Source organism: Typopeltis vanoorti, chromosome 15 (assembly GCF_054136105.1).
Source record: "Typopeltis vanoorti isolate ZY-2024b chromosome 15, IOZ_Tvanoo_1.0, whole genome shotgun sequence".
NCBI classification, from domain to species: Eukaryota; Metazoa; Arthropoda; class Arachnida; order Uropygi; family Thelyphonidae; genus Typopeltis; species Typopeltis vanoorti.
Genome location: NC_143563.1, coordinates 13,770,844 through 13,788,600, shown reverse-complemented (window position 1 = coordinate 13,788,600; position 17,757 = coordinate 13,770,844). Strand labels below are relative to the sequence as shown.

The window sequence follows — 17,757 nt, the reverse complement described above, 5'->3', positions numbered from 1 at the left end:
GTCTCTGTATTCTCTAAGAGCAAAAGCTGACTTATTTGCCAGGAACTTTTGATATGCTTTCTTCTTTTCCTTCACTGCCTCTTTAACTTCCTGTGTCCACCATGGAGTTCTGATTTTTCTATCCTTGCAGACAACCTCACCACATGCCTCTCTGGCTGAATCAATCAGGATTTTCTTCAAGGCTTGTCACTGAATCTCCAAGGTTTGGTACCTGTTCTCAAATTCTTTCATTTTTTCTTCAATAATCTTTGTGTATTTTAGTCTACAGTTCACATCTGAGAGCTGCTCAACTTTAATTTGCTTTAAAACTTTCTTACATGTTATTCTTTTCAATATGAAGTTCAATTTTATCCTGCTCAAGACTAAATAGTGATCACTTCCAATTTCAAATCCTCTGTACACTCTGGTGTCCTGCACCAGGGAGAAAACATCACTATCAACAATAGCATAGTCAATGAGACTTTTCTTATTCCTTGCTTCTTCTCTCCATGTGAATTTGTGCACATTTTTATGTTGGAACATGGTGTTAATAATAACCAGTCCATGTCCTGAGCAGAAATCCAACAGGTATTTGCCATTATTATTAACTTTTCTCTTTTCTCAAAATTTTCCCAAAATATTTTTGTATGTCTGACAATCATTTCCTACTCTGCTATTTAGATCCCCAACAAGGACCAACTTTTCCTTTTTCATTGTGGCAGTTGCTTTTTCTAAAGCATCAAAAAATTCCTCCACTTCTACCTTAGTAGAACCTTCTGTGGGACCATAGTCACAAATAAGTCTCATTGTCCAGTTCCCCATTCTCATATTTGCCCACATTACTCTACTTGAGACTGCCTGCCATTCAAGAAGATTAGCATCGTATTTTGTGTTGAATACTATGGCTACTCCTTCTTTTCCTTGATTGTCATTGCCTGAATATAACATTTTGTATTTATTGCTCAGAAAGATCTCACTAGTTTTTGTCTTTTTTTGTTTCAGTCACCCCTATTATGTTGATCTGGTACTTATCTAATTCTTCAGCTAGCTCCATTTCTTTGCCATTCAGGTTTCTTATGTTGATAGTAACGATCTTTAACTCTGGTGACGTTGAGTTGGGATGTGCTTTCAGATTTGTTCCAGTAGCTGACTTTTCGCTGTTTGCCCTGGTTTCCTGGCGAAAACAACGGGGGGCCTTGTTTAAACCGAGCGACGTCCCAACCGGCATGAAATTTTGTCATGTTGTACCATCATTTTGTATATTGGTTTAAGCCAATAAGAATACAATTTGGTCGGCTAAATCCCAAATTGCCAGCCCATCCTTGTTCATTCAGTATCCAGGTAGGTACCCAAAAGGGTGCACCATGAGAAGGTGAGGATTGGACATTAGGTCAGAAGCCTCGGTCGATTCTCCACATTGCTTTAAAGGCTATGTGGAGGTCTGCTCTCAGTTACACAGCTTTGACCCCTAAGCACCCCAAAAATAATGAAGATGAATTTATTGAGCTGTCATTAACTTCCTTAAGCAGCATGTGACAGAATTAATTCAAGGTAAAAGAGTATTAGCTCTGATTATAGCGTCAGAGGGAATTTCTGTAAAAGATATCACTGTTCTCTCTCTCTCTCTGGTTGGTGACAGTGATCATACTATATTGACCTGTAGAGTGATAAGTGTATGGATATTCCACCTAGGAAAGGTTATATGCTGAACATGAAAGCAGGAAATTATGACCAACTGATGGGAACATTAGTATCGGTTGCTATATGAGAAGGATATGAACGGTGCACGGGAAGTATTTGAAAATTATATGAATAATGAATATCGGAATATATCCCTACAGCTTGAAGAATAAAGAGGATGGGAGTGAAATGGCTGTGCAATTCTATTAAGCAAGAGATTCTTAAGAAAAAGCAAGATGATGTGGAGGATAACTGTGTCCATAGGATGGTGACAGTTATGAAAATTATAAGGAGGAGGCCAAAAGAGTTATTATGGAAACTAGCTCTAGAAGCTAAAGACAACTAAAAAAAAAATTCTAGTTATGTTGTCAGTAAAAGAAAGAATGAGTATAAAAGAATAACTATACTGAGTGTAGATGGTAAGAATGTGACAGATACCAAAGAGATTGAGATTGATTTAGCAAAATGAGCACTAATAAGTGCTCATTTTGCTAAAAGCTACCAACCTGGAGGTCACTGCTACCTTTTCACCAGATGAAGGAACTCAGGCACATAGAGAGGAGCACTGTTGCAGAAACTAAGTATGAATTCAGTAATATGGGCTGATGGGATATCAGCACGGACACTAAAAGACTGTTCAGCTGAATTAGTTATTCTTTGATCTAGTTGTATAATTTGAGTCTCTGCACAGGGAAGATTCCAGAGGAGTGGAAAAAATGTATGATAAACCCATTGCATAAAGGTGGCACAAAGCCTAATGTGTCACATTTATAATAATGTGACTATTGGGTTAGATAAGGGAAAATGGATACACCATGATATTTTTGAACTTGCTAAGACTTTTGACAGGATTCAGCATGGAAGGTTGTTGCATAAGTTGGATTATATGAGATTATGGATAACATAATATAATGGATAATAAGAACAATAATAATTAATAAATATTCTGGAGACTATCAAAAAAGCTTAGAGATAAAGAGTAAAAGGAATGAAATTATAAGGTTGGCATAAAAATTAAAGATAAGGATATTATAGATGTCAGTAGTAATAATTTCAAACAATGTTCAATGATATTAATATGATTAACCCAAAATGTAAAGGAAGTTGAAGTATGATATTCAACCAGAAATGCTCAAATATGGTGGTATAAATGTTTTGCATCTGACATGGTTAGAATGTCAGATACTGAACAATTAGAGTAGAATTGTCATAATACCAATACATAAAACTGAATTTCTCTGTACTGTGGCAAAATTTATGCAAAAAAATTGGAGAAGCAGCTAACAAAAATTCTGGAAGAGAATCTTAGAGAAGAAAAGCATGGTTTGGGGCAATAAGGAATTGTGAGCATCTGATTTTTATTTAAAAGACAAATACTGTACCATACTGAGCAATCATGTGAATATAATATGAATCTGTATTTAAGTTTCATATATTTTCAAAATGTATGAAACTGGTCTTTCAAAGTAATGGAGCAATTACTTTGAAAGACTGCTAAATAAAGCAAGCAGTATCAGCATGATGATAGAAAACTCCCAACAGGAATGCAGTCAGGAATACATATCCACAGAGGTTGTCAGAAGCAGATTTTCACTTTAAGAAAAATAGATGAGAAATCTTGGGAATATAACAAGGATTTGTATTGAAGATTTATTGATCTGGAAAAAGCATATGACAAGGTGCCAAGAGGACAGCTCTTCAAAATGCTAGTCATATGGTATAAATGGGACGTTATATCAAGCAATATAGTCGATATTTAAACTGTAAGTCAGCAGTTAGAACATGAAGGAGGTACAGGAAGATAGTTTAAGATAAAATCAGGTATGCAACAAGAGTGTATATTATCTCTACTGTTATTCATTATCTATATGGATCACATTATGAAGGAAAGTAGTATTAAATCTGATATTGAAATTGGTGATTTTAATCTTAGCTAATACTTTATGCATATGATGTTATACTTCTGAATAAATCCAATACATGTATGCAAGATTCCCTGACTAAATTGAATAACTGTTGTAATAAATTTGGTATGAAAATCAGCAATAAAAAAACAAAGACAATGAAAATAAGTAGAAACATTGAAAACATTAACTGTATCCTTAATGTAAACATATAGAACAAATAAAACATTTCAGCTAAAATTTTTAGTGAAGATGATAACTTAAATAGGAAATAGACAACATTAGTAAAGCTGATATGGTGGGAGCCAGCTGAATAAATTTATACGGAATAAGAAAGAAATTAGTCAAAGCACTAAACTAGTTATATACAAAACTGTTCAAACCAATTTTAACTTATGGATCTGAAAGCTGAGTTAGAAATGAGTTTGATTGAAGACTTGGAGACCTCTCATATGAGATTTCTGAGAAAGATTAGTGAAGTGAAACAGATGACATCAATGGCAGTATCAGATTAAAAATAACGACATTAGGAAAGAACTTGCCATTGTTAGCATTCAGAAATGTATTAGTAGAGCTAATCTCGGGTGATATATTCACTTAAACAGAATCGGAGAGAAAAGAATAGCAAAATAAGTGTTCTTTGCCAGATTGGCAGGCAAAATACCCAGAAGAAGACCAAGATATAGATGGATTAATACAGTAAAAAGTGCCTTAAAAGACAGAAAGATAAGATTTGATAATACTGGAATCTTGACAAATAACAATTTGGAGGAAAATTGTTGATTTGAAGTTAGTCATGGTGTAAATTTTTCATGTAGTACTATCATAATTATCCTGTACACCGCATGAGGGTACTTATCAGGAATTTGATGATGATGATGACATTTTCAAAATACACATGACAAGGTGCCAACAGACAAGCTATTCAAAATGTTACAATATTACAATATATGGGATGAACAGGCAATTATATACAGCAATATATATTTAAGTTGCAAATCAGTTATTGTAGATTCATTTCACAGATGTACAAAAAGAGCCTGATGTAAAATCAAGTGGAAGGCAAGTAAGTATGCACATTATCATCAACATCATCAAATTCCTGACATGTACCCTCAAGGGGTGTACAGGATCATTACTAACTTCCTATCTACAATTTCCCTCCAAATCAGTCTGTTACTTGTCAAGACTCCAACATTATCAGATCTTATATTTCTATCGTCTAAGGCACTTTGTACTGTATCAATCCACCTATTTCTTGGTCTTCCTCTGGGTCTTTTTCCTGCCAACCTGGCAGAGAACACTTGTTTTGCTAATCTTTCCTCGCCCATTCTATTTAAGTGACCATACCACTTGAGATTAGCTCTGTTAACGCATTCCTGGACGTTAATAATGTCAAGTTCTATCCTAATATCCTCGTTTTTAATATGATATTGCCATTGATGCCATCTGTTCATGTCCCTAATCTTTCTCAGGCCTCTCATATCTGCAGTCTCTAGTCTTTGGTCAAGTGTTTTACTTCTGACCAGGATCTCAGATCCATAAGTTAAAACTGGTTTGAACACTGTTTTGTATATAGCTAATTTAGTGTTCCTACTAATTTCTCTCTTACTCCATTGACTTCCTACCATACCAGCTTTGTCGATTGTTATCATCATCATGAAATTCTTGCCATGTACCCTCAAGGGGTGTACAGGATATGATAGTACTGCATGAAAAATTTACATCATTACTAACTTCCTATCTACAATTTTCCTCCAAATCAGTCTGTTACTTGTCAAGACTCCAACATTACCAGATCTTATATTTCTATCGTCTAAGGCACTTTGTACCGTATCAATCCACCTATATCTTGGACTTTCTCTGGGTCGTTTTCCTGCCATCTTGGCAGAGAACATTTGTTTTGCTAATCTTTCCTCGCCCATTCTGTTTAAGTGACCATACCATCTGAGATTAGCTCTGCTAACGCATTCCTGGATGCTGACAATGTCAAGTTCTTTCCTAATATTCTCATTTTTAATATGATAGTCATTGATGCCATCTGTTCATGCCCCTAATCTTTCTCAGGCCTCTCATATCTGCGGTCTCAAGTCTTTGGTCAAGTGTTTTACTTCTGACCCAGCTCTCAGATCCATAAGTTAAAACTGGTTTGAACACTGTCTTGTATATAGCTAATTTAGTGTTCCGACTAATTTCTCTCTTATTCCATATGAATTTATTCAATTGACTTCTCACCATACCAGCTTTGCTGATTCTGTTAGCTATTTCTATATTTAATTTACCATCTTCAGTAAAAATCGTGCCTAAGTAACTGAAATGTTTTACTTGTTCCACAGGTTCTCTATTCACAACACAGTTGATATTTTCAACAATTCTACCTATTTTCATTGTCTTTGTCTTTTTAATGCTCACCTTCATACCATATCTATTACAACAGTTATTCAATTTAGTCAGAGAATCTTGCAGACTTGTAGCGGATATATTTAGAAGTATAACATCACCTGCATAAAGCAAAGAGCTGACATTAACATCTCCAATTTTGATATCATGTTTAATACTACTTTCCTTCATAATGTGATCCATATAGATAATGAATAACAGAGGGGATAATGTACATCCTTGTCTCACACCAGATTTAACATTAAACCATCTTCCTGTACTTCCTTCAATTCTAACTGCTGACTTACAACTCAAATAAAGACTAAGTATTGCTTGATATAATGCCCCATTGACCATATAACTGTAGTGTATTAAATAGCTTCTCTCTTGGCACCTTGTCATATGCCTTTTCCAAATCGACAAAACTTAAATACAGATCTTTGTTATATTCCCATGATTTCATCACTATTTGTCGTAAAAGTGAAGATCTGATCCTGACAGCCTCTATTTGATCTGAATCCAGCTTGTTCTTCACCAAGCTTTTCTTCCACAATTCTTCTCAACCGTTTCTCAAGTATACTTGCATATATCTTACCAGGAACACTCAATAGGGATATACCTCCGTAATTCTCACATTCAGTTTTATTTCCCTTTTTATATATAGCTACTATTAGAGCTCTACTCCAATCATCGGGAATTCGTCCCTCTGTCCAGGCATTCTGAACTATGCAGTGCACTCACTGCAAAACTTTTATACCACCATACTTCAGCATTTCTGGTCGAATATCATCTACTCCTGCTGCCTTTCCACATTTCAAGCCTTTGATGTCTTTTTCTACTTCAAGTATGGATATGTATTCCTGACTGCATGCCTAGTCAGTGTTTTTTATCACTGTGCTGCCATCACTGCTTGTTTCATTTAGCAAATTTTCAAAGTAATTACTCCATACTTCAAGGATATCTTTTTCTCCCGTTTTCATTTCACCTTTATCATCGCTAACTCCTTTTACAGCACTCTTTCCTCCATTTCTAAGCTTCTTCAACAACCTCCAGAATATTTTGCCACCTTCTTGATATTTATTTTCTATGTTCTTGCCAAAGTTCTCCCATGACTTTTGCTTAGCTAGTTTTGCAGTTTAGCTTTCTTAAATTTGTCTCTGTATTCTTTAAGAGCACAAGCTGACTTATTTGCAGGAACTTTTGATATGCTTTCTTCTTTTCCTTCACTGCCTCTTTAACTTCCTGTGTCCACCATGGAGTTCTAATTTGTCTATCCTTGCAGACCGCTTGACCACATGCCTCTCTAGCTGAATCAATCAGGGTTTTCTTCAAGGCTTGCCACTGAATCTCCAAGGTTTGGTTTCTGTTCTCAAACTCTTTTCATTTTTCCTTCAATAATCTTTGTGTATTTTAGTCTACAGTTCACATCTGAGAGCTGCTCAACTTTTATTCACTTTAAAACTTTCTTACATGTCATTATTTTCAATATGAAATTTAATTTAACCTGCTCAAGACTAAATAGTGATCACTTCCAATTTCAAATCCTCTGTACACTCTGGTGTCCTGCACCAGAGTGTACAGAGGATTTGAAACATAGTGTATGCACGCTATTCCAACTGTTATTCAGTATGGATCATCTGTATGGATGACATTATGAAAGAAAATGGCATTATGTTGGAACATGGTGTTAGAAATAACAAATTCATCTCTTGAACAGAAATCCAGCAGATACTTACTATTATTATTAGCTTTGCTCTTTTTTCCAAATTTTCCCAAAACATTTCTGTATGTCTGGTAATCATTTCCTACTCTGCTGTTTAGATCTCCAACAAGGACCAACTGCTCCTTTTCAATGTGTCAGCTGATTTTTCTAATGCCTCAAAAAATTCCTCCATTTCTTCCTTAGTAGAAACTTCTGTGGAACCATAGGTACAAAGAAGTTTCATTGTCCAGTTCCCCATCATAATATTTGTCTACATTTCTCTACTTGATACTGCCTGCCATTGAAGATTATCCTCATATTTAGTGTTAAATACTATAGCGAATCCTTTTCCCTGACTGCTATTGCCTGCATATGAAATCTTGTATTTTTTGCTCAGAAAGATCTCACCTATCTTCTCTGTTTTGGTAACATCTTTTATGTTGATCTGATATTATGCAATTCTTTTGCTAGTTCCATTTCTTTTCCATTGATGCTTCTTATGGAAATGGTGCCAATCTTGAAATATGGTAATGTTGAGTTCAGATCTTTACTTCATTTCCAGATTTCTCAATCATTTGCCTTAATATAAATATCTGGCCCTATTTGGCTTAAATCAAGCTTATTTCATCATCAGTTTTCACTTCAATTTTTCTTAGCTTTTTTTCAAGTATGCTTATAGAAATCTTTTCCTGAAAGACTCAAAAATTGTTGCAATGAGGGATACACTAATTATCTGGGATTAATTGACCTAGTAACCAACCCTTCTGGATATGTATTGCAGTGACATTGGATAGATTTTTAAATATCTTTTCATTACAATGAAGATCACTGTTCAAATAACAATTTAATCACTACGTTATTTAGAGAGAAAAGAAAATATATATCACGTAAAGAATTGCTGGATATGGCATTTAATACCTTTATTTGCTGCATTGCACAGATAGGCAAGGCCATCAGCTATGTGCACATTAATATTGTCACTGGTCACTAACCCAAACCACTCTTTTGCTACTGAAACAATTGCGGGATCCAATTCCACAACATCCAGATAAACCTAAGAAAAATCAAAAATTCAATAGGCATATCATATATTATTATGGATTATTATCATAGAAGCATATTATACTACAAGTGCCAACTACATCAGATAACTGCTACAGTATTTTCAGATTATTTACAATGCAAGAATGATTTTTAAAAAAATGTTTGGGAAATAAAATTTTAAGGAAAAAAAATTGAATTCCTTTAGTATTTATACAATATCAAAGATATAAATCTTTGATATTGTATTAATCCAAGCACAAATGAAGTTTTTCCATAATATACCTTGAAGGCAATTTTCTGAATCCATTTTCTAGCAGTGCCCTGAGGCAGTAAAATAGTTGCTAAACTAAAACATTTTCACCTAACTGATTTCTTTCTTTAATGAATGACTGAACTGCTGCTCTTAACAAAAAAAGCCTGGCCAATTTTATTTAGTTCTAGATACAGTAAACTTTGTATTAAAACATATATGAAAGAGAGGTCCTTCAAATTTTTAATTAAACATTCTGCATCTCTACCTTTTCTTTCAAGATGCTGAACAAAGTTCTCTTTATCATCAGCTATTGCTGATGATAAAGTTGGCCCTAAATAGTATTGTAATCCTGAAATGAGCACCACTATCTTTCTTAGATAGCTGATGATATACTTTGAACAGTTATATAATATAATTGTGAAGGTTAGATGAATAGATCTGACATATAATGTAATTTAATCTAGAGTGCTATGAGAAACATTAATAAAAATTCTTCATTCTATTTATTAGGCATGATGTGTGTGTGTGTGTGTGTGTGTGTGTGTGTAGAGGAGGGAGATGTTCCAAACCATTACAGGATATCTCCTGAAGTTACAAATGCATTAACATTGCAAAAGTTCATTCATAAATCTCTTGTTCAGAATTCAACTTCTTAAAGTTAAGGCCCAAATCATCTAAACTGAAATACTGTACATTTGCATTGGATGGTAGCAAAAGACAAATACTATAATATCAATAACAAAAAACAAACTGCATAACATATTTATCCTGAATGCTGATACTGATCCTAGTGGAAATGGTGATCATAATTGTGGAGAAGCAGGTTTAATTAAGGAAACAGGAAACTTGAAAAGCTTGAAGAAACCAACTCTTTTAAGACACTTCCCTTTTCTAATCCCAATAAATTTTACTGAAAAGTGGAAGGAATTGGGACAGCTCTAAAGATAGCAATAATACTTGAGCCTGGAAGTTTGCAGGCTGCCTAGTTGGCCCTAATGGATAGAATCTTCAGTCTCCAACTAATGGGCTATAGATTTGAAGCCAGTGATGTGCATGGATATTTGAAAAGCCTTTAGATGGCAGAAAGTTTAATGCTTCTGGGTGTGATGCTACGACTCTGCTTACCAGAGGTATGAAGCAACTTGAAAAAATGTCAAGTTTGGTCTCCTGGGTTTATTTAATACTTAGACCACTCATGGTACTACATGTACTGCAGGTTACCAACTTTCAGGAGGGGGGGGGTCAATACCACACCTCTCCATATGCTCCTCAATCATTAATAATGATTATTAATATAATCATTATTAATAACTGATAGTGATATTAATGACTGAATTGTATGATGATGATTTTTGCAAAAGCAAAAACATAAATCTACTACATAAATTGGAGCAAACAGAAGATAGATATAAAGCTAGTGATATTGATAAAAAGGTGGCTGATGAACAAGTGACCAGTAGTAGGTCACAGAGCTGTTCCAATTTAATTCATACATTAATGAATTTGCTGATAATGCAAAATTAGCAGGCAATAGTTAATGAAAGTGATGTATAGATGCTGTGGATGATTTAAATTGAATTATAATGTAAGCAAAGGATAATAACTACAAGTTTAATAGACAAAGTGGAAATCATGCACTTTGAGATGAACAATATTACAAGTTGTGTGTTACACTGATGGATGGGGCTGTAGGCAATGAACAGTAGATAAGGGAGTTCATTTTAGAGCGTATACTGCAAATAGGCAAAACAGCTCAAGTATCACTTGGATGTTGAAGGACACAGTGATTGGTATTTCATATAGTCATTTGGTCTACTGCACACAGATTTGATCACTAGGATTTCTTGAGGATAGGAAATGGTGGAGAGGCTCCAGAAGTGAGTAACCAAGATGGTAAGTTTGTGATGTATTTTCTATGAGAACTGAAGAAATGTAGATTGAAATGTTTGGATGATGAGTAGAAAAGATGGGATGAGATGGGATATGACAGAATCACTAAAGGTTATCCCTGGAAGATGTGGTAGCAAAGGTGAAGACTAATTTTTTGCTTTAAGAGTGGTGAATGATTAGAATAGGTTGTGAGAGGTGGTTATGAATGTGCTTTATCAGCAAATACGTTTATGGAGAGGTGTCACAGGTACCAATGTGAATAACAGTTTGTGTGGGCCTCCTAGGGCAATGAGTTTTTGGACTTCATGGAGAATATAATGACATATGAATGACGAATAAACTCAAAGTAATCAATTTTTCAGTTATCAATACTATTCCGTATAAAATCAGGGCAATTTGTAAGGATTTATTTTTATTTAAACTGAATTTCCACTCAAAAATTTTTTGTTGAAAATCTATATTACTATTGTGGATGATGAGTCAAAGTATGATAATTTGTTTGATGTAGATAATCCTGAAAATTAAAACAAAAATAAGCTTTTATGGTATTTCATTACTCTAACAAGTAGGATGGTAAATGTGTCATTCCAGAGAATGCACTATATTCAGTGACAGGGAGCATCCTATGCATGCACACGTGCGCTCACACACATATAAATATATAAAAGCATTACTTAACTTCTTAAATAACACACATATAAATATATAAAAGCATTACTTAACTTCTTAAATAACTGCTATAGTGCATCATTAATATTTCAAATATAGCTCTTTACAGGACAAGTATTTCATTAGTTATTGGGTTAGAACGATGTATAGAACTTATTAAAAAATTTATTTAATTACTAGTTTTGTACATCCTGTTATGTACATTGTCAGATTAAATACGAATAGAAAAAAAAGTATTTTAGCAGAGAGCTTTCTAAATTAATAATTGTTATACAATGAATGAACATAAACCTTTTCCAAGTTGAATATAGTGTAAGATGTCAGACATGTGGCTTATTGTTGCAATGTGCTATACAGTGCTAGCCAGAAAAAATAATTACGGACATTTCAAGCCATGGAAACCTAAACTTAAAAGTATTTCATTATTTCACCTGCTTATAGATGAAAGAATTCACACCATTTAAAACAATCAATAATATATAGATTAAGGACCACAAGATGGCAGCAGTTGCTGCTATACTTTCTTCACTGCATGTCATTTAAAAACATTGACAGTTTGGGATAACTAACTCTGATTGGCTAAGGGTGGAGACTGACTGACCTTCAGTCCAAACATTGGATAGGACTAAAATGGCCTAGCCTGCTTCCTTTGGGGAATAAAAGGCATCAGTAGATTTATTTTATTTTTATTACTGAAATTTAAATAAAATTACTGGGGAAAATATTTTGAAGGTAGGCACATGATCTATCAAAAGGAGAACATAGATTACAATAGTTGAGACATACTACATGAAGCCACTCTGATTACATTATAGGCACTGGCTTCAATGTGGTTGAGAAATCACACCTAAAATGTACCTGTTACATTGCTAATAACATTGCTATTAGCAATGCTATTCTAGAATTATTAGCAATTACATTGCTAATAATTCTAGAATAGTTTAAAATATTCACAATTATTGGATTAGAACTTACCTGAGGTAGATGTTCATGAATATATGATGCGAGTCCTCCTCCTCCCAATCCAATCAACAGAACACGGGCTGAAAAATTGGCAATAACACCAATTACATGAAACATGAAAAATAACCTTGATTTAAAATGATCTGATTAATAAGAACAATAATTAAAATTTAAGCTCGAATTATAACTAATTTAAATGATGGAAGAATAACAGATATGTGGAATAAGAAATGGAATGAAGTAAAAAAAAAAAAATTTGCTTTTAGATGTCTGTATTTATCACAATGGGATGGGTTCAATGACTATAAGATGCCACAAATAAGTAGAAGGTAGTACCCAGCATTTCTACACATCTGTGGTATTATTGTTAGGTACTGGTTATCACTATTATGACTTCTGATGATATGAACTTTAACACCATATTAGGGAAAAAATAAACTATGAATTTATTACAGGTCTGGATTCAAATTAGCATCTTGAAAGCATAAAGCATTTGTCAGAAATGCACAAAACAGCAATCAAGTTAGTGGAAACTATTCAAATTATAACAGAAAAAAAATTGATTTGTGGCATATTTTGCTACACTTTTCCTCCGCTGACCATTTATGGGAGGAAATATTTAATATTTTATCTATTTTAAAGTCATAAGTATTAGTTAAAAAAAAGTGTTGGAAAGATAACTGACTTTAGCAAGTGCTGTATCATAAACAAATATTCTTTTGGCCCCTTTTGTGTTAATATTTGAAGGATAATATATTGTTGGGCAGGGTGTATTGAAATTCATTATTATTTTCTATAAATGGAAAATGACAGAATCATTAGGACATGTAACTAAGGTGTATGAAAATAACAAATGCTCCTTTTTTTTTTCGACAGTGAAGTGTAAATTTTGATTCTACTGTTCAGTTGTATCAAAAATGTTTCAATGAGACTGAACAGAAAATGTATCATCCATCAGATAGTGTGTCACTGTGGAAACCCTGCATAGAGCTGTGCTATCAAAATGTATATACATTTATCCTCTCTGTGAAATAACTATCATTAGTGGTGGAAAAAAATCCCTTTTAATGGTATACATTTTTAAAAAGAAGAGAAGTGATGTCAAAATTAATCTTGTGATATCATCATCAAATTCCTGCCATGTACCCTCAAGGGGTGTACAGGATATGACAGTACTACATGAAAAAATTACATCATTACTAACTTCCTATCTACAATTTTCCTCCAAATCAGTCTGTTACTTGTCAAGACTCCAACATTATCAGATCTTATATTTCTATCGTCTAAGGCACTTTGTATCGTATCAATCCACCTATATCTTGGTCTTCCTCTGGGTCGTTTTCCTGCCAACCTGGCAGAGAACACTTGTTTTGCTAATCTTTCCTCTCCCATTCTATTTAAGTGACCATACCATCTGAGATTAGCTCTGCTAACGCATTCCTGGATGCTGACAATGTCAAGTTCTTTCCTAATATCCTCATTTTTAATATGATATTGCCATTGATGCCATCTGTTCACGCCTCTAATCTTTCTCAGGACTCTCATATCTGCGGTCTCTAGTCTTTGGTCAAGTGTTTTACTTCTGACCCAGCTCTCAGATCCATAAGTTAAAATTGGTTTGAACACAGTCTTGTATACAGCTAATTTAGTGTTCCGACTAATTTCTTTCTTATCCCATATGAATTTATTCAATTGACTTCCCACGATACCAGCTTTGCTGATTCTGTTGTCTATTTCTATATTTAGTTTACCATCTTCAGTAAAAATTGTGCCTAAGTAGCTGAAATGTTTTACTTGTTCCACAGGTTCTCCATTCACAACACAGTTGACATTTTCAATGATTCTGCCTATTTTCATTGTCTTTGTCTTTTTATTGCTGACCTTCATACCATATCTATTACAACAGCTATTCAATTTAGTCAGAGAATCTTGCAGACTTGTAGCGGATTTATTTAGAAGTATAACATCATCCGCATAAAGCAAAGAGCTGACATTAACATCTCCAATTTTGATATCAGGTTTAATACCACATTCCTTCATAATGTGATCCATATAGATAATGAATAACAGAGGGGATAATGTACATCCTTGTCTCACACCAGATTTAACATTAAACCATCTTCCTGTACTTCCTTCAATTCTAACTGCTGACTCACAACTCAAATAAAGACTAAGTATTGCTTGATATAATGCCCCATCGACACCATATAACTGCAGCGTATTGAATAGCTTCTCTCTTGGCACCTTGTCATATGCCTTTTCCAAATCGACAAAACTTAAATACAGATCTTTGTTATATTCCCATGCTTTCTCGACTATTTGTCGTAAAGTGAAGATCTGATCCTGACAGCCTCTATTTGGCCTGAATCCAGCTTGTTCTTCACAAAGCTTTTCTTCCACAATTCTTCTCAACCGTTTCTCAAGTATACTTGCATAGATCTTGCCAGGAACACTCAGTAGGGAAATACCTCTGTAATTCTCACATTCAGTTTTATTTCCCTTTTTATATATGGGTACTATGAGAGCTCTACTCCAATCATCGGGAATTCGTCCCTCTGTCCAGGCTTTCTGAACTATGCAGTGCAGCCACTGTAAGACTCTTATACCACCATACTTCAGCATTTCTGGTCGAATATCATCTACTCCTGCTGCCTTTCCACATTTCAAGCCTTTGATGGCTTTTTCTACTTCAAGTATGGATATGTATTCCTGACTGCATGCCTGGTCAGTGTTTTTTATCACTGTGCTGTCATCACTGCTTGTTTCATTTAGCAGTTTTTCAAAGTAATTACTCCATACTTCAAGGATATCTTTTTCTCCTGTTTTCATTTCACCTTTATCATCTCTAATTCCTTTTACAGCACTCTTTCCTCCATTCCTAAGCTTCTTCAACAACCTCCAGAATATTTTGCCACCTTCTTGATATTTATTTTCTATATTCTTGCCAAAGTCCTCCCATGATTTTGTTTAGCTAGTTTTACACACTGTTTAGCTTTCTTACATTTGTCTCTGTATTCTGTAAGAGTAAAAGCTGACTTATTTGCCAGGAACTTTTGATATGCTTTCTTCTTTTCCTTCACTGCCTCTTTAACTTCCTGTGTCCACCAGGGAGTTCTGATTTTTTTATCTTTGCACACAACCTCACCACATGCCTCTCTGGCAGAATCAATCAATGTTTCCTTCAGAGTTTGCCACTGAATCTCCAAGGTTTGATTCCTGTTCTCAAACTCTTTCATTTTCTTTTCAATAATATTTCTGTATTTTAGTCTACAGTTTACGTCTTAGAGCTGCTCAACTTTTATTCGCTTTAAAACTTTCTTACATGTTATTCTTTTCAATATGAAATTCAATTTTATCCTGCTCAAGACTAAATAGTGATCACTTCCAATTTCAAATCCTCTGTACACTCTGGTGTCCTGCACCAGGGAGAAAACATCACTATCAACAATAACATAGTCAATGAGACTTTTCTTATTCCTAGCCTCTTCTCTCCATGTGAATTTGTGCACATTTTTATGTTGGAACATGGTGTTAGTAATAACCAGTCCATGTCCTGAGCAGAAATCCAACAGATATTTGCCATTATTATTAGCTTTGCTCTTTTCTCCAAATTTTCCCAAAATATTTTTGTATGTCTCACAATCATTTCCTACTCTACTATTTAGATCCCCAACAAGGACCAACTTTTCCTTTTTCATTGTGTCAGTTGCTTTTTCTAAAGCCTCAAAAAATTCCTCCACTTCTACCTTAGTAGAACCTTCTACTACTTCACTTAAACATCTTGTGATATCTGATTTTTTAAAAAATAATATAGCTAACTATGCAGAAGGTTTATAAGTGGAACTGGAAATGATCCACAGTAGTGAATAATGCTAGTATTTCCCTGATTTTTTTTAAGTGATTCATGAGTAGTTTAATATCAACTTTGAATGATTAACCAGGTGACTTAGAGACTTTTTATCCATTAAAAACTGAGTGTTTTGCTGACATCATCTTCAGGAAGATATATAACACAAACAAAAAACTCAAACATTTACAACAGCCATTAATTTCAGACAAATTATGAAGTCCCCTGGTGTAAGCTATGGAGATTTACTTAACATTTATTTATTTGGAAAAAAAATTTCTTAGTCGAAGGCAGAAAATGTTTATTTTTATTTTCAGAAACTTAAACACTTTTTGATTTTATTTTTTTTAGATACTGAATTATTTCTTAGCAGATTACCATATATCAAGAAAATCTGAGAAAGATGATAAATGAAATTAAGCTATGTTAACTTAATTTCATAATGTAGTCCAAACTAAGGTAATCAAGTTAATTTAGGAAGATGGCACACAGCCAAATACGAACATATCATTATTATCATTTGGCAACAGACTGAAGTATTTTCTTTGTAGAAAACATTCTAATGAATGTCAAAAGAAGGTATAATAGAAGGTAAAAGAATGAAATATTTTGAGTGGAAAAACAATAAAAACAACAAACTGCAATGTGGGAAGTACAAAATAAACTAACCAACATCATTCTGAAATTCCATTATGATATATCAATGGTTATGAGGACATTTCAGAAAAACATATTTATGCAGTTATTTAAAATTAACAAGTGACAACTAAGATCACGAACTGTCTGTCAACCATATAATGTTCACTTCACCTCTGAATAAGACCAGCTAACTCACTTTGGCTGAAAAAGTCAAAGAAAATGTTCAACATCATGTCACTAATGAAATATGAACACCCTGTTTTTCCAGTGTGAACCATAGATGGTATCTAAAAAATGAGAGAAGCTAATACTTGCAATGCAAAATTGAAAAACATATAAATAAGTAATTTTCAATGTGCACATTTATTATGCATGAATTTTAATAATAATAAAAGTAGGTTTACCTGGAAGTGCTGATTCTACAAAGGCCAGACCAGCTACCATAAAAACATGGTGTTGACAAGCTAGATATTTGTAATCTATTTCCATTTTTTGATGATTTTTCTTACATTTTCCTTTTTTTTTATTTTTCTTGGCTATATGATTAAAATATATAAATACAGTTAAGACTACATTTACAACATTCTAAAGATTTAGGACTTCATAAATACATTTAATTATCATATGAAAAATGCAAATAGAATACTCAAGAAAATACCACACATAACTATGAAAATTATGAGGATCATTTCAAAAGTTCTGCACACTATACTCCTGTTCTTAAATCAAGTATCTATTTAACAAAACACATTTAATATAATCTCTATATTAAATTACTGCTGGTAATCATTTTCCACAAAGTAGTTAT

General features: G+C 33.8%; 1 protein-coding gene across 1 annotated transcript in view; it reads right to left on the bottom strand.

The window, feature by feature from the left end:
* LOC150098398 (eEF1A lysine and N-terminal methyltransferase-like) overlaps positions 1-17,757 on the bottom strand; it is a 139,343-nt gene that overhangs the window by 11,817 nt on the left and 109,769 nt on the right. The window contains exons 9-11 of the mRNA XM_090404818.1: positions 17,354-17,485; positions 12,476-12,543; positions 8,563-8,698 (exon numbers count right to left, since the gene is read on the bottom strand). Coding sequence (XP_090260944.1) covers positions 8,563-8,698; positions 12,476-12,543; positions 17,354-17,485 — 336 coding nt within the window. The remainder of the gene's footprint in view (positions 1-8,562; positions 8,699-12,475; positions 12,544-17,353; positions 17,486-17,757) is intronic.